At 47.1% G+C, this 24,579-nt stretch overlaps 1 protein-coding gene across 1 annotated transcript; it reads left to right on the top strand.

Annotated features, from left to right (window-relative positions):
* The first annotated feature begins 801 nt into the window (after positions 1–801).
* On the top strand, positions 802–24,518 carry LOC140428492 (serine/arginine-rich splicing factor 6-like). The gene is made up of 6 exons (XM_072515029.1): positions 802–1,015; positions 5,354–5,535; positions 6,122–6,240; positions 6,336–6,538; positions 9,292–9,387; positions 23,305–24,518. The coding sequence occupies exons 1-6, from the start codon at positions 909–911 to the stop codon at positions 23,675–23,677; spliced, it is 1,080 nt and encodes a 359-aa protein (XP_072371130.1). The 5' UTR covers positions 802–908; the 3' UTR covers positions 23,678–24,518.
* Positions 24,519–24,579: the final 61 nt, after the last annotated feature.

Here is a 24,579-nt window from a genome sequence, read left to right as displayed (position 1 = left end):
CCATGATTGTGATAAATGGCAGAGCAGGCGCGAAGGGCCAAAAGGCCTGCTCCTGTCTTCTATGTATCCATGTACCCATGCAGATACGGGAAGAAGGTGCAAACTCCACACGGACAGTGACTCGGGGCCGGGATCAAACCCAGGTCCTCAGTGCTGTGAGGCAGCAGTGCGAACCACTGTGCCACCGTGCTGCCCCCTATTTTCTAGTTGTTTAATGGGAAATTGAGCAGCAGTGTTTAAGGTGCAAATTGTTGGCTGTTCTCTGTGGGTGTGAAGTTAAAAATATTTGATATTGTAATACCACGCCCTATTTCTTCGACAAATTGCTTTGGCAAGGAGTCATCCAGACTCAAAAGGACAGTTAGTTCCCTTCTCTCTCCACAGATGCTGCCAGACCTATCCAGCATTTTCTAATTTTTTTTTCAGATTCCAGCATCTGCAATGACCCATTTCTTCATGGCTTTGCGGGCCGCAGTTCCAAAAAGAAAACCAACAATAAATATAAAAGCAAATTACTGCGGATGCTGGAATCTGAAACCAAAGAGAAAATGCTAAAACATCTCAGCAGGTGTGGCAGCATCTGTAGGGAGAGAAAAGAGCTAACGTTTCGAGTCCAGGTGACCCGTTGTCAGTTTAAAGAAAAGCGGCAAGCAAGGTGTGGGGACGAACTACAATACCCAGTGGTCAGAGCGCGCACAAAGTGATGACGCACGGCAATGCCAGACACAACTATTGGTGACGTACGCGGCGAAATTCCAAGGGGGGGGGTGGTGGGGGGAGAGCCGAGCGGGGTTCCACGTCACTGACGAAGCACAAAGAGAAATAAAGCGGCGGCCGGAGGCGGCGGCGGCTTTGAGATCGGAGGAGGCGGAGAGGAGGGGAATAAATAAAACCAGTCAATAGACACGATGCCGCGTGTTTACGTTGGGAGGCTGAGCTACCAAGTTCGCGAGAAGGACCTGGAGAGGTTCTTCAAGGGTTTCGGGAAGCTGCTGGAGGTGGATCTGAAGAACGGGTGAGGGATGCACGGCGGCCCGGCCGAGGAGGGAGTCGGAGACCCGGCCTCGGCCTCCCACAGCCGCCTCACCGCACGCTTCACTCCAATTCGCTCCACACTTGCTGCGGCCTGGAGTACCCGCCCCGGGGTTAACGGGATCTGGAAGGAGCCGGTTGGGAATCCCGGACTCCCTTCACCTCGCCGCCGCGTGGATTGGGGATAAAATGGCGGCAGGAGGTGGCGATTTGGGGGTTAAGTCAGCGGCTGGAGACTAGTGGGCGGGGGGGAGGGGATGGGAAAGCTGGGATCAGAGGGGGACAGTAAAGGGGGAGGAGATGGGAAAGCTGGGATCAGAGAGGGACAGTAAAGGGGGAGGAGATGGGAAAGCTTGGATCAGAGAGGGACAGTAAAGGGGGAGGAGATGGGAAAGCTTGGATCAGAGAGGGACAGTAAAGGGGGAGGAGATGGGAAAGCTGGGAACAGAGGCAGAGTAAAGCAGAGATGGGAAAACTGGGATCAGAGAGGGAAAGTAGAGGAGGAGGCGATGGGAAAACTAGGAGCAGAGATGGAGAGTAAAGGGGGAGGAGATGGGAAAGCTGGGATCAGGCAGAGTAAAGCAAAGATGGGAAAGCTGGGATCAGAGGGGGTGAATAAAGGTGGGAGGAGTGAGGGAGAGATGAGTGATTAAAGAAGGGAGAGGAGAGTAAAGGTGGGAGGAGCGAGGGAGTAAAGGGGGAGGAGAAGAGGGGTGGAGAGTAAAGGGTGGGTGGGAGAGCAGAGGAAGGTGGGGAGACCATGCGTGAGAGTGAGGTGGGGAAAAGTGGTCAGAGCAAGGTGGGTAGGAAGTGCGCACAAGAGTGAGGGGGAAGAGAGTGCGAGAACAAGGTGGGGGAGAACATGCGTGAGAACAAGATAGGGTGAGAGCATGTGTGAGAACAAAGTGAGGGAGAGAGTGTGAGAGCAAGGTGGGGAAGAGGAGCAAGGTGGGTAGGGAGTGCGTGTAAGAGCGAGGGGGCAGAGAGGCAGAGCAAAGTGGGAAGAGTGAGTGCACGAACAAGGTAGGTGAGTGCACGAACAAGGTAGGTGAGTGCACGAACAAGGTGGGGGAGAGCAAGAACAAGGTGGGGAAAGCAAGTGCGAGAACAAGGTGGGCGGTGAGAGCATGTGTGAGAACAAGGTGGGTGAGAGCATGCGTGAGAACAAGGTGGAGAGCGTGAGAGCAAGGTGGGTAAGAGGAGAGGGCAGAGCAAGGTGGGTAGGGAGGGCACGCAAGAACGAGGGAGCAGGCAGAGCAAAGTGGGAAGAGCGTGTGCAAGAACAAGGTGGGGAAAAGCGTGCGAGAACAAGGGGGAGATAGTGCGAGAACGATGGCGGGGAGAGCACGAGAACAAGGTCGGGGGGAAGAATCCGGGAGAACAAAGTGCGGTTGAAGAGAGCATGCAAGAACAAAATGCGTGGGGGAAGAGAACATGCGAAAAGAAAGTGGGTGGAAGAGTGTGGAGAACAAAGTGGGGGTAAGAGAACGCGCAAGAACAAAGTGGGGGTAAGAGCGCGTGAAAACAAAGTGGGGGGTAGAGAGCGCGCAAGAAGAAAGTGGGTGGAAGAGCACGCGAGAAGAAAATGGCTGGAAGAGCGCGTGAGAAGAAAGTGGGTGGGAGAGCGCGCGAGAAGAAAGTGGGTGGAAGAGCGCGTGAGAACCAAGAGGGGGGAAGAGCGCACGAAAAAAAGTGGGGTCAGAGCTCGCAAGAACAAAGTGGGGGAAGAGAACAAGCGAGAAGAAAGTGGGTGGAAGACTGTAGAGAACAAAGTGGGGGGAGAGCACACGAGCAAAGTGGGGGGAAGAGCACGCAAGAACAAAGTGGGGGGAAGAGAACACGCAAGAGGAAAATGGAAGAGCACGCGAGAACAAAGTGGGGAAGAGCACGCAAGAGCAAAATGGGAAGAATGCGCAAGAGCAAAGTGGGGGGCAGAGAGCGCGCAAGAACAATGTGGGGGGAGAGCGTGAGAACCAAGTTGGAGAGCGTGAGAACAAAGTGGATGGAAAGAGCAGGCGAAAAGAAGATGGGGTAGAGAGTGCACGAGTAGAAGGTGAGGGAAAGAGCGCGCGAGACCCAGTTGCGGGGGGGGGGGGGTGGTGGGAGAGGACGGCAAGAGAACAAGGTGGGGAGAGAGCACGTGAGAACAAGGTAGGGTTGAGAGAGTCTGAACAAGTGACGGGTAGAGAGAAAAAGAGCACAAGAACAAAGTTGGGGGGCAATCGCGCATGAGAACAAATGGTGGGAAGAGAGATATGTGGAATCAAGGGTTGGGGGAAGATCCAAACTGTTTTCAAATCCTGCATAAACCTCTGCTTTCTTGTTGCTCCATTTTTGCTCTGCTTTGACTGAAATGTGTTTGACTTCATCGAATTCTTACAGTGCAGAAGGATACTATTCAGCCCATCGAGTGCACCGACCCGCTGAAAGAGCACCCTACCTCGGCCCACTCCCTGACCCTATCCTCGTAACCCCACTCAACCATTGGACACGAGGGGCAATTTAGCATGGTAAATTCACCTAACCTGCACATCATTGGACTGTGGGAGGAAACTAGAGCACCCTGAGGAAATCCACACAGACACGGGGAGAATGTGCAAACTCCACGCATAGTCACCCAAGGCCGGAATCAAACCTCGACCCCTGGCACTGTGAAGCAGCAGTGCTAACCACTGTGGCACCATGCTGCCCTTCATATTGAAAATTGCAGTTGATGCATTTCCGTACAAATACAATTTATAAAAAAAAAAAAAAGAGCCCTCCTCTTCATCTTTGTTTAGTATACTGCTATTTTTGTTCTGAAGTATAGAGTAACTTTTTTTGCATTCAACTTTACGCCTGTGACCACTTTCATAATATATTTGCCAATTATTAAAATAGTGGTCTGCTTCTGCGTGGATTTTGGCAGCCACGATAATAATCAATTCCATTGTCGAAATTGGCCACTTTTTATTTACATTCTGGCCTTTACTGTTACACAGGGTTTTTTTTCAACAAATTGTGGTCTTCAAACTTGTGGAAGTCCCCAATGTGTGTAGTATTTGACCAGTTGCAAAACCTGGGGTTATGGAAGTGGTTGGACAGAACCACACTAATCTCAAACTTGCATTTTTGATCTGAAGTGCAAAACAGGTAGTTCTGAACATTGAAATTATAGCATGTGCATTATGTGGGGTTTTTAAGTAACGGAAAATAATAGTAATCTTTATTGTCACAAGTAGGCTTACATTAACACTGATAAGCCCCGAGTTGCCACATTCCGGCGTCTGTTCGGCTACACAGAGGAAGAATTCAGAATGTCCAAATTATCTAATAGCACGTCTTTCGGGACTTGCGGGAGGAAACCGGAGCCGCCGGAGGAAACCCACGCAGACACTGGGAGAACGTGCAGACTCCGCACAGACAGTGACCCAAGCCGGGAATTGAACCTGGTGCTATGAATCCATAGTGCTGACCACTATGCCACCGTGCTGCCCCTGAAAATAGTGACAATTGTTTTCACGAGCTTAAACTCAATGACTAAAGAGCACAAATTTAAGTTTGACGAATCAAGTCGTCAAAATAACAAGGGAATGTCTGGGGACAAATTTATTTGCAGTGTTGGAATATGAACTGTCCTACCAGAGATGGTGGGGAAAGCAGATTCCATATTGATTTCTAAAAGGGCAATGGTTATTTGGATACATGGGTTTGGGGAATAGGACTAAGTGATCCTATTCCCAATAGCACGGTTGCTTCCCAACTCCAGGGTCCCAGGTTCGATTCCCCGTTGTCTGTGTGGAGTCTGCACGTTTTCCCCGTGTCCGTGTCGATTTCCTCCGGGTGCTCCGGTTTCCTCCCACAGTCCAAAGATATGTAGGTTAGGTGGATTGGCCATGCTAAATTGCCCTGAGTGTCCAAAAAAGATTAGGTGGGGTTGCTGGGTTACGGGCATAGGGTGGAGGCGTGGGCTTTGGTACGGTGCTCTTTCCAAGGGTCGGTGCAGACTCGATGGGCCGAATGGCCTCCTTCTGCACTCTAAATTTTAGGATCCTCTTGTCCGAGAGCTAATACTGTACTGATTTTAAAAGGAAATCGCTTTAAATCTTAAGAATTTTGACCTAAGTTCACTGACTTTTTAAGTTGTACTTGGGACAAACGCTACTGCCCTCCTCCAGCTCATTCATATTCCTTATTTTAAATCAACATACTTTTAAATATCAAACCGAGTCCATTTTGAGGATACAGAAATTGCTGACGGATATGGAGCCTGTATGTTACTGTTCATCAAGTCGGCCATGGGAAAGTTGTACCATGTTTTAATTGATTTGTTTCCCTTCAGGTATGGGTTTGTTGAGTTTGAAGATGCACGTGATGCGGATGATGCAGTTTATGAACTGAATGGGAAAGAACTTTGTGGTGAGCGTATAATCGTGGAGCATGCAAGAGGACCACGTCGTGATGGGAGCTATGGCGGTGGTTATGGTGGTGGTGGTGGCGGCGGCGGCGGCGGCGGCGGTCGCAGTGAGTGGTTTGATATCTTGCTCCGTGTAACTGCGTTTAACTTTTGAATTTGCTTTAAAAAATTTCTAATGGTATTTTTGTTGTTTAAATTGTGTAACAATGAAAGTGTTCATCCAAACCTTGTTAACGAGACCTTGATCTTTTAATTGAAAGAATCCAGTGAGGCTAAGATGTCTGCCCGTTCCGATTGACCTTGGCTTTACCTTTCAATATGTAGCCTTTGGCGTTTGGCTGACCTAATGGAAGCCATGACGACAGCTGCCTTTGCCATTAGACCCTGGGTGATGAGGATGCCAAGGGTTAGACATTACTGGTTAATCTGAACTAGGTGCCTGTTACCATATGTGTGTTGTACCAAACTTCTAAAATCTGCTAGAATGTAAGTACATAATGTAATATTTAGTTTTAATATTTGGCAAAATATATGCAGACATGCATGGTAACATAATTGTAGCATTTAGTGTAAATACAAAATGTATGAAATTGTAATTAACTGAGTTTACTTAATATTCTAATCTATTTTCATTTAAAATATTGGAGTTGTCATAAATTAAATGATTACTGACTTTCTGTTAAACCTTATAAGGCGGTGGTGGTTATGGATATCGAAGAAATGGGCGGGAGAAATATGGACCACCTGTCCGAACAGAGTTCAGGCTCATTGTTGAAAATCTTTCAAGTCGTTGCAGCTGGCAAGATCTAAAAGTAGGTATTGGAATTACAGATGATTTTCTAGGTAATATTTTACATTGAAGTTCCATTGTTCACAGACTGATTGCCTTTTTATTTCCACTTTGGAGGATTTCATGAGACAAGCGGGAGAAGTGACCTACGCAGACGCTCATAAGCAGCGTATGAATGAAGGAGTTATTGAATTCAGGTCTTACTCTGATATGAAACGGGCTCTGGACAAGTTGGATGGTACTGAAATTAATGCAAGAAAGATTCGATTAGTTGAAGACAGGCCTCGCAATCGACACTCTTCCTCCGGTAGTCGATCGCGGTGAGTGCTCTTTTCTGTGCAAGTGTGTTAAGTATTTACTTGATCAACCTTCCTATGAAGTTGCAAGTGTCTGCATCTTTGGAATTAGTTTGCCCCATCAAAATTTTAGTAACTGCTTTATGAGAATCAGTTTATAAAATCCAAGAGACATTGTGCACAGCAATGCCGCCTATATAGTTTGGGTTAACATGGTGGAACATCTGAAGGGACTTTACAAAAGATCAGTCGCTGGAATTGAGAGTAAAACACAAGATGCAGGAAACATCAGTTAAAAAGAAAAGACATGTTAATGTTTTGAGCTCTGAAGAATTCTACCCTAAGTCATAGAGTTTTACAGCACAGAAAGAGGCCCTCTGGCCCATCGTGTCTCTGCTAGACGGATGACCTATCCTAATCCCGTTTTCCAGCACCTGGCTGCATGTTATGGTGTTTCTTTTTAAAAAATAATTATTAGTGTCACAAGTTGGCTGACATTAACACTGCAATAAAGTTACTGTGAAAATCCCCTAGTCGCCACACTCCAGTGCCTGTTTGAGTACACTGAGGGAGAATTCAGAATGCCCAATTCGCCTAACAAGCATGCTTTTCGGGACTTGTGGGAGGAAACCGGAGCATCCGGAGAGCAGACTCTGCACAGTCTCCCAAGTGGGAATGGGACCTGGGACCCTTGTGCTCTGAAGCAACGGTGCTAACCACTGTGCTATATTCTGCAGCCCCTTGCTATGGTGTTTGACGTGCTCATCTAAATTCTTAAATGTTCTAAGGGTTCCTGCCTCTTCAGGCAGCAAATTCCAGATTCCCACCACCCTCTGGGTAGAAAAAGTTTTTCCGTAAATCCTCTCTAAATCTCTTGCCCCTTACCATAAATCTATGCCTCCTGGTTATTGACCCTTCTACTAAGGAGAATGTTTCTTCCTATCTACCCTATCTTATCTCCCTCATAATTTTGTACACCCCAGTCAGTCATAACGTTTCCGTACCGATGTCGACTGACCTGTTTTTACCTTCAATGTTTTTTCCTCCCAATGTTGAGGAGGTTTGGAAAAGGCAAGATATGAGGGACTTCAGAAGAAGGGGAGAAATGCACAAGCATATGGCTTTGAAGAGTTTGTCAAGTTCGGAGTACGCTGGCTGATAGATGATATACTGAACCAAGTAAACTGAAATGAATTACTGGAGAAGCAGCAGAGATAGATTCTGAACAGCTACATCCAGAATGGTGGTGCCAATGGGCAATCCAGTTAAGAGAGATGGTGAGGGGAATGTTGGATCATTTAGAAATTGAAAAAGATGGGGCTAATACGTGGGAATATTGCATTTGGAGCCACAAAAACATGGAAAGCTCCCTATAATGTGAAAATGCAGACCGTTGGAAGGAAATGAATGAAGCTGGACAAGAAAGGAGCTGAGAATATTTAATTGAAGCAGTAAAATAGAAGTTTCAGCTATGCAAGATAGGATTGTTGATATGGCAGTCTTGGTGTTGTAGTTAGGATAGAGACGCGATTGAAAAGATGTGAACATGGACTGGTTGAAAGAAGAAACTTGCATTCCTAGTGCCTTTCACAGCCTCAGGATCATGTAGCCAATTGTAACCAATTTACACGCATCAGTATTTTAGATGAGTTAAATGACCAGGAAATCTGCTTGGTTGGAGGAAATTTTGTTTTGGGCACTGAGCTGTTTTCTTGTGCCATTTTCTTTTTGTCTGCCTGAGAAAGTAGTCTTGCTTTAATGTCTTCTGAAAAATGCAGCCCCTCTCCCCTGCCCCCATGCTGCATTGAAGTCTTACCTAGATTATAAATGTAAATTTCTGGATTTGGTAGCTGTAGATAAACAGCTGTTTAGTGGGTATAATGATCGAGTCTTGAGTCAAAAACTGGTGGATTCAGACCAACCCGCCTGAGATTTGAGCACGATATTAATCTGATGTGCCAGTGCGTTATTGATGGTGTTTAAATGTCTGAAGTGTAAACTTTCAAACAGGATGTTAAAACAAATCCCTGCCTTTTCGCACAGAATTGAAAGATCACATGGCATATTCAAAGAGTAAGGGAGTTCTCTCCAATATCCTGCTCAATATTTATCCCTCAAACCAGCGTCACAAAAGCTGGTTATCTAGTCATTATCACATTGCTGTTTGTAGCAGCGTATTATGAAAATTGGCTACTGAGTTTCCTATATTACAATAGTGACTCACTTTCAAAACTAAGGTCATGATTAAAGTCACTATGTTATTGCAACTCTGTGCATTTAAACACTTCTCCAAGTCTGGATATTTTGTTTCATGGTGCTGTGGCTACCACTGGAAACATTTTCTTCTCATAGTGGGATAGCCTTTTTAAGGCTGGAAAACCACATAAACTAATAATTAATATTCATTGGAAATAATTTGCTCTGGTACCTGTTCAAAATGTAACCTCTTTCTTGGGCACTTGAAGTCAATGGCGGTGCTCGCCTCTAGCTGTGAATGACTGGCTTTACATCAGAACACCAGTTTAACTTTGGTCTGTGAGATCTGTATACTTCAGCGGCATGTTGTGAGCTTCCTTGTCCATTCAATGTTTAAACTGATCTGGGTATAAATGTGGGGATTACGTTTTTGCCAAACTTTCTGTCCTCAAGCAGAAAATATGATTATGGAGAAAATTGAGCTGAGGTGCATGTTTCAACATAAATCAACTGGCAAAAAAAAAGACACCCCAGTTATTGCGGGTAGCCATATTGCTTTCTAGTAATCTTTTAATTCACAGATCTAGGTCTCGAAGTCGTCGGCATTCTCGCAGTAGAAGTCGTAGGAGCAGTCGAAGCAGATCTGGTAGCGCATCAAAGAGCCGATCCCGTTCTCGGTAAGTTATTGAATGACTGTGTGGGCTAGATTTTGTTGTTGCGTGGAAAATTATGTATCCAATGTACGTTGGGTCTATCAAGCTTTTTAACTTTACAGAAATTGTTCTTTCAATTGATATTGATACAAAATGGTAGAAACTGATTTTTTAAACGCATGTTTATTGACGTTTGTGTTTTTTTTTACAATTATCACATCAAAACAAAAGAAAAAGAGTAAAAAGCTATAGGTATTAATGCAAAGCAGGTACAGCACACAACAGAAGTCAGTGCAAATATAGGATCAAATAAGACTGATTGAGTCCCTCCACTGGCCTGTGATCCGTCTGCACCAAAGCAGGATATAGCCAACAGCACAGAGTTGTATCACACCCATAGCTTCAAAGAAACATAATGATAGGAATAAAAAACCCTGGGAACCCCAGCTAAGGGGGGATTAGACTGAAATCTACAACACAATCAAACTCCATTCCAGGCCCAGGACACAGCAGAGAACCATCATATAACCAAAAGGAGAGGACAGGTATCACAAGTCCAAGGAAATCTCAAACCCAGGGTGTCTCTTAGAAAATTAAGAAAAAAGCAAAGAGTAAGGAACAAAGACCCGAGCTACCAAACCCCATCCACTGGATCCCAGGCCCAAAGAAGGAACAGGCCACTGGGCCAATAACCATGAGGCCCAGGGTTTTAAAAAATATATATTTTTATTGGCATTTCTCATATTTATAAACAGTTGTATATATACACATCATATTTTTATCACCTGCGCTAATTTCCTTTATTATACACCGGTTTAGTTTGTCCTTCGTTTAACTGATCCTATATGCCTTTCATTGCCCTCTGGATCGGTCTATGGTTCCTCCCCCTTCCCCGTTCTCCGGCGTGCGATTAGGGAAGCGAAAGCAAGGGCGTTGGCCCCCTTCCCCATGTGTAACTCTGGCTGCTCTGATACCCCGAAGCTTGCCACTATTGGGTATGGCTTTACTCTCACCCCCACAACCTTGGACATTGCCTCGGAGAAGGCTGTCCAGACCCCAGCAAGCTTGGGGCAAGCCCAAAACATGTGGGTGTGGTTGGCTGGGCCCCTCTGGCACCGCTCACATTTGTCCTCCACCTCCGGGAAGAACCTGCTCATTCGGGTTCTGGTCAGGTGCGCTCTGTGCACCACTTTGAGCTGCATTAGGCTTAGCCATGCGCAGGAGGAGGTGTTCACCCTGCTCAGTGCTTCGCTCCAGAGTCCCCATCCTACCTCTGTCCCCAGTTCGTCCTCCCATTTATGTCTGATCTCGTCCACTGGAGTCCAGGCTCTGTCCAGTAGCTGTCCGTATATTTTCCCACATAGCCCCCCCTTCTCGTTGCTTGTGCCTATCAGGTCCTCTAGTAGTGTGCTTTCTGGGGTACCCCGCTGTCTCTTTGCGGAGAAAGTGTTTTATTTGGAGGTGTCTCATTTCCTGTCCTTTTGCTAACCTCCACTTCCTCGTCAGTTCGTCTAGTGTCGCCAGTTTGTGCCCTACGTCAAAGTCCCCGACCGTCAATGTGCCCTCGTCCCGCCTCCATCTTTTGAAGGTGGTATCTAGCATGGCTGGGGGGAATCTGATTGCTGCAGATGGGGGCCATGGGAGACATTTTAGTTATCCCGAAGTGTTGTCTGAGCTGGGTCCATGTTCTCAGCGTGGCCGCTGCCACTGGGCTTGTGTATCTTGTTGAGGGGGATGGGAGTGCTGCTGTAGCCAGGGCCCGGTGGGTCGTTCCTTTACAGGATGCCACCTCCATTTGTACCCAATCTGTGTCAAGTTCTTGTACCGATCCCCTCATTCTTTCTGCCGTTGCTGCCCAGTGGTAGTATTGTAGGTTTGGTAAGGCCAAGCCCCCTTTGATTTTCCTTCTTTGAAGTGTCTGTTTTGGGATTCTCGGGTTCTTTCCCCCACCCCCGCCCCCACACACACACACAAACGCCATGATTAGACTGTCTACGCTTTGGAAAAAGGCCTTGGGGATGAAGATCGGAATGGATCTAAACAGGAAGAGGAACCTTGGCAGTACGTTCATCTTGATCGTCTGCACTCTCCCCGCCAGGGAGAGTGGGAGTGAGCCCCACCTTTGAAGGTCTCTTCTTACTTCCTCCACCAGGCTGGTCAGGTTCCACTTGTGGATCTGTGTCCAGTCTCTGGCTATCTGGATCCCCAGGTAGCGGAATCTGTTCTGGGCTGTTTTGAACGGGAGCCCCTCCAGCTTTCTCCCTCCCCCGTTTGGGTTCACTGGGAATGCCTCGCTTTTGCCCAGGTTACGTTTGTAGCCCGAGAAGGTTCCAAACTCTTTCAGCATTTGCAGTATTGCCTTCAGTCCCTCCTGTGGCTTCGAAACATAGAGGAGCAGGTCATCTGCATAGAGTGAGACTCTGTGCTCTCTGTCTCCTCTTCGGATTCCCTTCCAGCTGTTCGCGTCCCGCAGCGCTATCGCCAGGGGTTCGATGGCTAGCGTGAACAAGAGTGGGGACAGGGGGCAGCCTGTCTTGTTCCTCTCTGCAGCTGGAAGTATTTAGAGCTGGTGGTGTTAGTTCGGACGCTCGCTTTGGGAGCGTTGTACAAGAGCCTCACCCAGGCGGTGAACCTCGCTCCTAGCCCAAACCGTTCTAGTACCTCGGAGGTATTTCCATTCGACTCTGTCGAAGGTCTTTTCTGCGTCCAGGGAGACGATCACCTCTGGTGTTCTCTCCCCAGAGGGGGTCATTATTACATTCAGCAGCCGCCTGATGTTCTCTGTGAGCTGCCTACCCTTGACAAAGCCGGTTTGGTCCTCTGCGACTACCTCTGGTACACAGCCCTTCAGCCTTTTGGCCAGGACCGTTGCGAGTATTTTCGCATCCGCGTTCAGCAGTGAAATAGGTCTGTATGATCCGCATTCTGTCGGGTCTTTATCTTTTTTGGGTATCAGTGAAATTGTGGCCTGCGCTAGTGTTGGGGGTAGGGTGCCCCTTGCCAGTGAGTCCGCGAACATGTCCCTTAGGTGTGGGGCCAGGACTGGTGCAAATGTTTTGTAGAAGTCCGCCAGGAACCCATCGGGTCTCGGTGCCTTCCCCGCCTGCATGGAGCTGATGCTCTCCATGATTTCTCCCAGGTCTATTGGTGCTTCCAGCTCCGCCCATCTGTCTTCCCCCAAAACTGGTAGTTCCAGTCCATCTTGGAACAGTTTCATCCCCGTTGGGGGGCTCGGAGGTGTACAGTCCCCGGTAGAAAGTCTCAAATGCCCGATTGACCTCCTTTGGTTCTGTTACCAGTCTGCCTCTGCTATCCTTTACCTGCGCTATTTCCCTTGTGGCTGCCTGCTTTCTCAGCTGGTGAGCCAATAGGCGGCCATCTTGTCTCCGTGTTCGTAGCAGGTCCCCCGTGTCTGACGGAGTTGGCACACTGCTTTCCTAGTGGATAGCAGGTTAAAGTCCATTTGCAGCTTTTTCCTCTCCGCCAGCAGCCCTACGGTTGGGGTCTCTGAGTATTTTCTGTCGACTTCCAGGATGGAGTCCACCAGTTGTTGCCTGGCCACCCTCTCTTCCCTATCTCTGCTTGCCTTGTAGGCTATGATCTCTCCTCTAATCACGGCCTTCAGTGCCTCCCAGAACGTGGAGGGTGAGACCTCCCCGTTTTGGTTGTTACTCGCGTAGTCGCCTGTGGCCCGCGATGTTTTCTGACAGAAGGCCTTGTCGGCCAGGAGGTCCGTGTCCAGCCTCCACGTGGGGCGCTGGGCACGGCCTGTCTCCAACCTCACATCCATATAGTGTGGAGCGTGGTCAGAGATAACGATCGCGGAGTACTCCATTCCCGTGATCCCTGGAAGCACCGATTTCCCCACTGCAAAGAAGCCGATGCGGGTGTATACCTTGTGTACTTGTCAGAAGTATGAAAATTCCTTCTCTCCCGGGTGCAGGAATCTCCATGGGTCCACTGCCCCCACCTGCTCCATAAATGCTCCTAGTTCCCTAGCCTGCCAGTCTTTTTCCCTGCTCTGGGGTTTGATCGGTCCGTCAGTGGGTCCTGTACACAGTTGAAGTTGCCCCCCATGATCAGTCGGTGTGTGTCAAGGTCGGGGACTTCTTTATGAATTCTGTGTCGTCCCAGTTGGGAGCTTATACATTTGCCAGTACGACCGGTGCCCCTTCCAGGACACCGCTGACCATGACGTACCGTCCCCCTGGGTCCGTAACTGTCTTGGTTTCCGTAAACCTCGTCCTCTTACTAATTAATATTGCTACTCCCCTAGCCCTCGTCCCGTAGCACGAGTGGTATGTCTGTCCCACCCAGCCCTTCCTTACCAGCCGTCGGTCCTTCTCCCTCAGGTGCGTCTCTTGTAGGTAGATTATTTCTGCTTTCAGGCTTCTTAGGTGGGTGAAGACTCTGGATCTTTTGACCGGGCTGTTGAGCCCCCTTACGCTCCAGGTAACAATCCTGGTGGGGGGCTTTTGACGCCCTCCCGGTCCTGCGGGGTCACACATACTTACTGGTGGATGCACCCCTGCCCTCCAGGGTTTCCCTTCGTTAGGGGGCCGTACAAAAAGGTCACGGTCACCGCTCTCACCGTGAGGTCGGGCTCCAGGGTTTCCTTTTGTCCAGGGGGCACCAACCATGGCCGCCAGCTGTGTGTACGCCACATGGCTGCGCCCCTGCACTCCAGGGTCTCCCTTCGTCCTGAAGCCCTCCCGAGTGGCTGTTTGTGGCTCTGTCTTGGTTCCTCGCCCTGCTCCATGCCTGCCGAGGCCTGTGTTCGTGCTGCTTATCTACCTCACCCTTCCCTTTGCTTCTCTTTTGTTCTGCGCTCTCCCCCTGACTTTTCTCCCCCTCCACCCCTTATTCCCTGTTCCTCTGTCCTCCCCCACCCCCCCCCCCCTCTGTGTTCTTCCCCCCCACCCCCTTCTGCCGTGCCCCCCCCCCCCCCTTCTCTTTGTGCCAGGCGCTCCCTCTCCCCTGAGAAGCGCGCCGCGGCCCTCCTTTCTTCCTGCCCTCCCGTGTTAGCCCTCCTTGCTAGCACGGTGGCCCCCCTCCCAGCACTTGCCCTGTTCTGGTCCTGTTTTACCTTCCTTTTGCTAGCCCTTGTCTCGCCCTCCTGTCCGCCTTTTTCACCTTGCTTCGCTCCCCCCCCCCCCAATTGCATTGAGAGGTGGAACGAGCCCGGGAACAAGTCAGCACAGTCCCGCACAGTGCACCAACACCTGTGTACAGTTCGTGGTCTTATTGTCTCTGTTTGTGGTCTGCCCGCTGTTCTTTGTTCCGATTCTTCCTTTCTTTTCCATCCCCGTCGCTTTCATGATGGCCGTTGTGGCTGTCCCTCCCCCAGTTTGTTTGCTGTAACGACCTCCTCCGCTGCCGCCGGGGTGTTATAAAACAGCTCCTTCCCCATAAATGTTACCCAGAGTTTGGCCGGGAATAACATCCCAAATTTCACATTACTTTTGTAGAGTGCTGATTTGGCCCTGTTGAATTCAGCCCTTCTTTTGGCCAGGTCCGCCCCAATGTCCTGATACACCCTTGTGGTCGTCCCTTCCCACGTGCTCGCTTTCGTCTGCTGGGCCCACTTTAGGATTTTTTTCCCTGTCTTGAAACCTGTGCAGCTTCACGATAATCACTCTGGGCTGCTCCCCAGCTTTGGGCCTGGGTTGGAGCGACCTGTGCGCCCTGTCGATTTCTGGGGCGTTTGGAAACTTCTCCCTTCCCACTAGCTTGCCCAGCATTTGGGTGACGTAGCCTGTTGGATCTCTGCCCTCCATCCCCTCTGGCAGACCCACTATTTTAACATTCTGCCGTCTGGACCTATTTTCCTGGTCCTCCACTTTCTCTCTTAGGCTCCCCTGGGTCATTACCAGCTTTTTCACCTCTGTTTCCTGAGTTACCATCCTGTCGCTCTGGTCCGAAGTGGCCCTCTCCAACTCCTGAATAGTTTTCTCCTGCACCTCCACCTTCCTTTCCAGGCCGTTGATGATTCGCTGCATTTTTTCTGTTGTCTCCGCCAGCATCTGCTTCATCATTGTGCGGAGCTCCGTCCTGAGTGCCTCCCTCATGGCATTTATCTCCGTTTTGATCTCCTCCTTTATGGCGTTTATTTCTGTTTTCAACACACTTCTCCATTCCTCCCCCTGTGTGGGGGATGGTCGCCGGGTCCTGTTCCCGCTCGGCCCGCCAGCTTTTCCGCTTCCTGATTCACCTGAACCTCCGCCTCGCCCGTGGGGTCGTCTGCCTGCGCGGCCGCAGCGCCTGCTTTTTTCCTTCGCCTTCGCTGCTGTTCCTTCTTACATCTCGCCGTCCCCTCAATTTATTATTTGGAAGCATATTTCTGTCTGTCTTCCTTTTAAAATAAAAAACAATTTCTTTTTTTTTCTGAAAGTTTTTCTTTTTTTAAAAAAAAAAAATTTGCAGGAGCGGAACAAGGAAGGTTGAATTTAAAAATTCTTATTTTGTCCTTGTGATCCTCTCCGTGCTCTGACTTTCAGGCCGTTTCTGAGCGATTCCCACTCCTCCTCCACGTGCAGCTCACCGGGACCAGTCTCCTTTTTTTTCCCCTCCCTCTCCAGCTCCGTGGATCGGAGCTTTGGCACCTGGGCAGGGCCGAATTCGCGGGGCCTAAGGATTTTTTTTTTTGTGAAAATTCCCGGGAACCCCCCCCCAAAAAGCTATGATTTTGTGGCTGTGCGGGAGCGTCTTTGCTGCGGTCGCTCCGTTCGCGATCGCCACCGGAAGTACTTGAATCCCAAGGTTAAGAAGGCGATCATTAGATCCCAGCCCGAAACGGGGACCCTGTCCCAGAGACGAGGGCCAGCCCCCCCATCCCCAGTACCAGGGAACCCACCCTGACAACCTGGACCATTCAAGAAAAAGGAGTAAAGCTACTATAGGCCCACTCAATTAACCATAGCATTGACATCCGCCCGTCATCTTGGCATAATCACAAGTAGCTCGGGGGGTGGGGGGGTAAAAAAATAAGTGCAAAATGAGGGACATAACAGAATCCACACCTCTGGGGTGTCTCAGAAAAGGATGAAGAGAAAGAACAGGAGCTATCGGAACGAATCGCTCGGATAACCTGACTACCTGAGGTATTCCAAAATGGCTCAGAGCCTATTAACGGAACCACAGGGGACCTCTTTCCTACCTGGGGGAGGGGGTTCTTGGGCACAATGCTTGGTCCATCCTAAAGTCATTGACCACCTGGGTGCCAGGTCCAGCCAAACCGGGCTCCCTGAGACAGAGCACCCCCATTCCTTTGGGACAACGGATACCGGTCATGGGGCTGGGCCTGGTCTAGTTCAGCACCGTCACAAAACAAATCTCAGGAGGACCTGCCGCCAGGAACATGCATGCAGCCCCAACTCTTGCATCCTGCCGAGACACACAAGCACACCCCCACAAACACAGACACCCCTTCCCCACACACACACACACATGCAGGCACCCCCCCTCCCCCCCCGCCCCCCCCCCCCAGCAAGAAAGGATATACAAAATGGCTGTAGCACCGAGGAAGAAGAACTGTCAAGACGCCCAAATCGCGAGCACCCTGGGTGGGAAAGCCAGCCCCTTCTCCCCAAGGCTCTCCCCAACCACTCCACCAGGCCAAGCTGCACCAGAAATAATACCATACCTACCCAGAGAAAAGGAGAAGACCTGGAGAGGGGACATCCAGCCGGATCATGGGAACTACCATCCTATAATGGATAAGCCTTGACCTTAATGAAGCCGTAACAGCAACAAAAACAGCCAAAGATGGGAACCCAATTCGGGAGAAAAGACTGACTCGACCCAAAAGAAGAGTCAAATATAATCCAGTCCTTGTCAGGATAACATGAAGTCTGCCTGGGCCTAAAAAGAAAGAGGCACGGTTGTTCTGAATCCAAATGAAAAGAAAATGTAGAGGGAAAAAATTGGATTGTCAGACGATATAAGGCCCAAATACATTTTAGGATAAAGAATAAAAACTGGACAAATCCTTTATTCAACATTCGGCTTAACATGATATGAACTTGTTTAATCAGGATAATCAACAGTACAGGCCATCATACCAACATTATTCACTTCCCTGTAAATGGGGGGGAAAAAATAACATCAAGCAGATAATATGATCAACAGGGAACAAAGTTCACGATAATAACCAAGATACAGAAATGCAAGGCAATCCGCAGGATAAAAATTACTTCACTTGCGCACAAAGAAAGCCAAAATCAAGGATGAGGCAGGATCAAGATCAATGAGCACGCTTCAGGATCTCCCGAGGAATCCAATGACCGAGACACCATTACTTCCACCATGCCGTCTCACATCTGGGCGGGGTATGACTCGACCGGTTCAGCCATCCCCAACCTCTCAAGATCAACATCTGGAACAGGAACAGGGGTTAGAAGGCCACACTAACCGCAGGCCTCAAAGACTGGGTTAGATGTACTCCCATCAAATTAAATTTGCCCAGCCTCGAGATCGAGATACCCAAGACATGGCAACCAACTCTGGAACTCAGCTGGGTACGTCTCCACCGCCTCACCTCGAGCACCAGACTCCGCAGTATTCCTCTCCTGTTTTTCCCCCTCTCCCTCCTCCATCAGCATGGAGGGCTCCCACCAGGACATCCTCGTGTGCCTCCATAAAAACACCCTGCCCCTCGGTATTGGGCCTTGACGACCTGTACCTTGAAGCCGAGATTTTCAGCCAAAACAACATCTTCCTTGGCAGCCATCATCTGTCGATGCACACCATACCGTCAGGGCAGGAGCCCGCTCAAAAGCAGCCGTGCCACTAAAGGCAGGGCCACCCTAACTCCTTCCAGCCGCCATGAGCAAGCGAGGATTAAAACATTTAAACTCGCCTCTGCAGTGCAAAAAGCACGGGGCAACAATTCTCAGGACATAGTGTAGACTATATAAACCAACAAATTACAAAAAAGAAATGTGCACAAGGATGAGAAGACTGATTAAAAGGTGAGCAAAGCCAGAGCTCGCAAAAATGCAACCACTGCTGTGCTCATGTCATGTGACACCCCCCCCCCCCCCCCCACCAAAAAAGAAACTCATTTCTGATATAGGGTCAGGACCCCAAATGTTATATTTTTCTCCTCAAATGTTGTCAGACCTGCTGAGTGTTTCCAGCATTTTCTGGTTTTATTTCAAATTTCCAACACAGTAATTTGCTTTTATAATACATACCTGTTTCGATCATCTAATCTAACACAACGTTGGGGCCATGAGTAGAATTCTAGTAAATCCAATAGAGTATGGGTATGTCACATGCAACCCTGAACTCTGGCAGTCTGACTTAAAATCCAACAAACTCGGTCTCACTTGTGATCTTATTGTTGGTTGCCCCTTCTTGATTTTATAGACTTTTGGGTTTGGCACTGTCGTTGTAATCAGTGCACCTTCTGTCCTTAGCAGTTGCTTAGGGAATAGGCCTGTTCGGCTACCAAATAAAAATAATATGCCCAAGGCTGGACACCATGCAGTCCAAAATAGACAGCTGTTTTCTAAAAGAGAAAATGCTGGAAAATCTCAGCAGGTCTGGCAGCATCTGTAGGGAGAGAAAAGAGCTAACGTTTCGAGTCCAGATGACCCTTTGTCGAAACTAAAGACAGAGAAAGTGGGAAATATTTATACTGTGGAGCGAGAATGAAAGCTGAGTCATAGCCACAGAAACCCAGGGAAACGGGGTGCTAATGGTTGTTTTCTAACATTGACCTTTGAGCGTTCCACTTTTTCATCTTTTTTGGGGTGCAGTAGGTGAAGAGGTGGGATTATTTATGTAGTTAATTATAAATCCCTATTCTCAATTTGTCAGCTGTTCAGGAGAGTCGAGACACGAGAACAGTTGGGATGTTTAATAAAATAATATATTCAGAAATCATTTGTGGAATTGATGTTTCGTACCTTGCCAGAAGAAGGATACTTAATTCCAAATGTTGCATCAAACACAGTAGATTTAAGAGTTCTTGAAGTTTGCCACAAAACTATTTTGCATGCCCTTTCTGTCTCGCTATTCTGTACTTTATTTGTTTCACTAATTTGTAATCAATGTGAGTGGTTGAGAATTTAGACCTTGACAGTTAGCATGGGAACATAATTATTGTGGACTTGGGTAGATGTGTGCTGGTTCATTTATAACTGGTACAGGTGCGAAGTATGCATGTACAAGTGAATATGGAAATAGCCTTGTTTTTCCTCCAGTTAACTAATTGTTACTTCTGATGTCTTCAAGTATTTCTCCTGCTCGCCTCCTCTACATTTGTGAATTACAACATCAACTGTTCATTAGGCTCAATTATGATGTTTTGCCTAATCTCCCTTTGGGGATTTTTGCTGTATTATGTAACCTGCTGGGTGCCATTTGGGATCTTGCTTATCTGAATAGTTATTATTGTTCAGCAGCAGTAATGTTGGGGTAGCTTTCAGGGCTAAATTTCATCTCCCCTTTTTACCGGGTATAGTACTTTATATGTCACTGAGAACTGTTGAATAGTAGTCAACTTGGAACCCTTGGTTCACAGCGCCGAGGACCCGGGTTCAATCCCAGCCCTGGGTTACTGTCCAATTGGAGTTTGCACGTTCTCCCCGTGTCTGTGTAGGTCTCACCTCCACAACCCAAAAAGATGTGTGGAGTAGGTGAATTGGCCACGCTAAATTGCCCTTAATTGGAAAAAAAAAAGAATTGGGTCCTATAAGACCATAAAACCATAAGACATAGGAGCGGAAGTAAGGCCATTCGGCCCATCGAGTCCACTCCACCATTCAATCATGGCTGATTTCAACTCCATTTATCCGCTCTCCATAGCCCTTAATTCCTCGAGAAATCAAGAATTTATCTTCTGTCTTAAAGACACTCAACGTCCCGGCCTCCACCGCCCTCTGGCAATGAATTCCACAGACCCACCACTCTCTGGCTGAAGAAATTTCTCCTCATCTCTGTTCTAAGTGACTCCCTTTTATTCTAAGGCTGTGCCCCCGGGTCCTAGTCTCCCCTGCTAATGGAAACAACTTCCCTACGTCCACCCTATCTAAGCCATTCATTATCTTGTAAGTTTCTATTAGATCTCCCCTCAACCTCCTAAACTCCAATGAATATAATCCCAGGATCCTCAGACGTTCATCGTATGTTAGGCCTACCATTCCTGGGATCATCCGTGTGAATCTCCGCTGGACCCGCTCCAGTGCCAGTATGTCCTTCTTGAGGTGTGGGGCCAAATATTGCTCACAGTATTCTAAATGGGGCCTAACTAATGCTTTATAAAGCTTCAGAAGTACATCCCTGCTTTTATATTCCAAGCCTCTTGAGATAAATGACAACATTGCATTTGCTTTCTTAATTACGGACTCAACCTGCAAGTTTACCTTTAGAGAATGCTGGACTAGGACTCCCAAATCCCTTTGCACTTCAGCATTATGAATTTTGTCACCGTTTAGAAAATAGTCCATGCCTCTATTTTTTCCAAAGTGCAAGACCTCGCACTTGCCCACGTTGAATTTCATCAGCCATTTCTTGGACCACTCTCCTAAACTGTCTAAATCTTTCTGCAGCCTCCCCACCTCCTCCATACTACCTGCCCCTCCACCTATCTTTGTATCATCGGCAAACTTAGCCAGAATGCTCCCAGTCCCGTCATCTAGATCGTTAATATATAAAGAGAACAGCTGTGGCCCCAACACTGAACCCTGCGGAACACCTCTCGTCACTGGTTGCCATTCCGAAAAAGAACCTTTTATCCCAACTCTCTGCCTTCTGCCTGACAGCCAATCGTCAATCCATGTTAGTACCTTGCCTCGAATACCATGGGCCCTTATTTTACTCAGCAGTCTCCCGTGAGGCACCTTATCAAAGGCCTTTTGGAAGTCAAGATAGATAACATCCATTGGCTCTCCTTGGTCTAACCTATTTGTTATCTCTTCAAAGAACTCTTAACAGGTTTGTCAGGCACGACCTCCCCTTACTAAATCCATGCTGACTTGTCCTAATCCGACCCTGCACTTCCAAGAATTTAGAAATCTCATCCTGAACAATGGATTCTAGAATCTTGCCAACAACCGAGGTTAGGCTAATTGGCCTATAATTTTCCATCTTTTTCCTTGTTCCCTTCTTGAACGGGGGGGTTACAACAGCGATTTTCCAATCCTCTGGGACTTTCCCTGACTCCAGTGACTTTTGAAAGATCATAACTAACGCCTCCACTATTTCTTCAGCTATCTCCTTTAGAACTCTAGGATGTAGCCCATCTGGGCCTGGAGATTTATCAATTTTTACACCTCTTAGTTTCTCTAGCACTTTCTCCTTTGTGATGGCTACCATATTCAACTCTGCCCCCGACTCTCCTGAATTGTTGGGATATTACTCATGTCTTCTACTGTGAAGACTGACGTAAAGTACTTATTTAGTTCCTCAGCTATTTCCTTGTCTCCCATCACTAGATTACCAGCGTCATTTTGGAGCGGCACAATGTCTACTTTTGCCTCCCGTTTGTTTTTCATGTATTTAAAGAAACTTTTTACTATCATTCCTAATGTTACTGGCTAGCCTACCTTCATATTTGATCCTCTCTTTCCTTATTTCTCTCTTTGTTATCCTCTGTTTATTTTTGTAGCCTTCCCAACCTTCTGACTTCCCACTACTCTTTGCCACATTATAGGCTTTCTCTTTTGCTTTGATGCATTCCCTAACTTCCTTTGTCAGCCATGGCTGCCTAATCCCCCCTCTGATAACCTTTCTTTTCTTTGGGATGAACCTCTGTACTGTGTCCTCAATTACTCCCAGAAACTCCTGCCATTGCTGTTCTACTGTCTTTCCCACTAGGCTCTGCACCCAGTCAATTTTCGTCAGTTCCTCCCTCATGCCCCTGTAGTTACAGACTTTTATTTAACTGTAACACCTTTACATCTGATTCTACCTTTCTTTCAAATTGGAGATTGAATTCTACTATATTATGATCACTGCTTCCTAAGTGTTCCCTTACTTTAAGATCTTTAATCAAGTCTGGCTCATTACATAACACTAAGTCCAGAATGGCCTGTTCCCTCGTGGGCTCCATCACCAGCTGTTCCAAAAAGCCCTCCTGTAAACATTCAATGAATTCCCTTTCCTTGGGTCCACTGGCAGCATTATTTACCCAGTCCACCTGCATATTGAAGTCCCCCATGATCACTGTGACCTTGCCTTTCTGACATGCACTTTCTATTTCGTGGTGCATTTTGTGCCCCCGGTCCTGACCACTGTTAGGAGGCCTGTACATAACTCCCATTATGTTTTTTTTGCCTTTGTGGTTCCGCAACTCTACCCACACAGACTCCACATCATCTGACCCTATGTCGTTTAGTGCTATTGATTTAATTTCATTCCTAATTAACAAGGCAAACCTGCCCCCTCTGTCTTTTCGATAGGTTGTGAATCCCTGGATGCATCCGAAGCAATTCCATATTTTTCAAATAATGAAACCAAAACAGTACACTTGTATTCCAGATGTTGTCTCACCAATGCCAGTGCAGCTGCAGTAAAGCTTCCCTACTTTCGTATTCCATTACCCTTTCAATAAATGGCAACATTCCATTGTCTTCCTGATCACTTGTTGTATCGGCATACTATTTGTGACTTGCGAACCAGGCACCTCTACCACCGAGTTCTGCAATTTCGCTCCATTTAAATATACTACTTTTCTACTCTTCCTGAAAAGTGGACAATTCCACGTTTTCCACATTATACTCCATCTGCCATATTTTTGCCCACTCACCTAACTTATCTATATCTTTGTGCAGAGTCTCTACCTGCTGTATTTAACTATTGCAAGTCATTTACATTCTATTTGATTTGGATTTTTGTCTAATATCTTGCAACTGTCTGACTTGCTAAATTTATTATGCAGAAAACGGATGCTTTAAAATTCAGTGATAACTTTTTGTTTTGTATTTCTGATTACAGGTCACATAGCAAGGATCGTTCGAGGTCCAAATCAAAGTCTCCAGAAAGGAAATCTAGGTCAAGATGTAACTCCAAAGTCATGTCTGATAAGGGCTCTCGTTCCCGGTCTCCAAGTAAATCGAAATCTGAATTGAATGATAAATCTCACAGCAAACGTAGATCCCCTCAAGTAAATGGTAAAGGAGATGCTAAATCAATGTCTCGTTCACGTTCAAAGTCCCGCTCAAGATCAAGAGAAGTGCCTCTTACTATGTCACCAGTCAAATCATTGCCAGGATCAGAAAATGCATCTCCCCCCAACTCTTGTTCTAGATCAGTATCTAGGTCCCGATCTAGATCAATGTCTAGGTCTAGATCAGGCTCTAAGGATTAGCAACAATTGCTCACGACCGCTGAATTTGAGCTGGGTGTTTTCCTTAAAATAGTTGTATATGTAAGTGCAACTTTGGGACTGCAAATTTTTTCAAACTGGTGTTTTTCTTTCTAGTGTAGAGTACAGTATAGGGGTGATTGTACATAAAACTTTCATTACTGACTTCTGTTAAGCAATAAGTGCAAATATGGCCATTGCTTTTTTTTCTTGTATTAATAACCTTTTCAAAATGTAATGTGATATTTGAGGGTAGCTTTCATTTTATTTTCCTATTTTATTGCTGGGGTATTGCACAAGATATTGTGCATGAAGAACTATCACAAAACATCTTGATAGTTGCACTTTATTTTAGTGCCAAAACTCTACTTTTTAAATATACAAGTAATGCTATTGAAACTTTAAAAGTTTGAATAAACTGATTCTGCTCACTGGCATGACTTTGTATGCAGCAGGCATAGAAGTACTTTTATGGAGGTGGCAAGGTTATAATTGTGTATCATGCTTCCTTAAGTATCTAATGTCAGGCTTGTGTACCCCAATCTGTGGTGGTTGGTGTATATGTAGTTAAACCATACATATTAACAATGTAATCTTGTCAAACTTACATGCAGCTGTGAAGAGCTTTGTAGGCTAAAACGACTTTTCTGAATAACATTGCAAATATTGTATGGGACATAATCTTCACAGTTGAATATGCGCAACCCTCCACTTATAATGAAAGTAAACATCCTAATTTAGATTGTTGATCTTTGTGCAGACCAGCATTTACAAATGCATGATTTTTTTTACACCTGGAACATATTTGAAATGTGCATGGTTTCAATAAAGCATTTGATTGCAACTTTTGTAATTTTATTTCTCGAAGACTTCACTGCTTTGTCTTAAATGTTTAATAAGTACAG

The sequence above is a fragment of the Scyliorhinus torazame genome, chromosome 8 (genome assembly GCF_047496885.1).
Source record: "Scyliorhinus torazame isolate Kashiwa2021f chromosome 8, sScyTor2.1, whole genome shotgun sequence".
Lineage (NCBI taxonomy): Eukaryota > Metazoa > Chordata > Chondrichthyes > Carcharhiniformes > Scyliorhinidae > Scyliorhinus > Scyliorhinus torazame.
The sequence above is the reverse complement of the archived record's forward strand: the minus strand, read 5'-3'. Positions and strand labels throughout refer to the sequence as shown.

Bases quoted from the DNA above. Each gene is read 5' to 3' on its own strand.
- LOC140428492 (XM_072515029.1), top strand. From the start codon at position 909: ATGCCGCGTGTTTACGTTGGGAGGCTGAGCTACCAAGTTCGCGAGAAG. The intron at 5,536-6,121 runs GTGAGTGGTTTG...AAACCTTATAAG, and splicing joins CGGCGGCGGCGGCGGTCGCA to GCGGTGGTGGTTATGGATAT. The intron at 9,388-23,304 runs GTAAGTTATTGA...TTCTGATTACAG, and splicing joins AAGAGCCGATCCCGTTCTCG to GTCACATAGCAAGGATCGTT.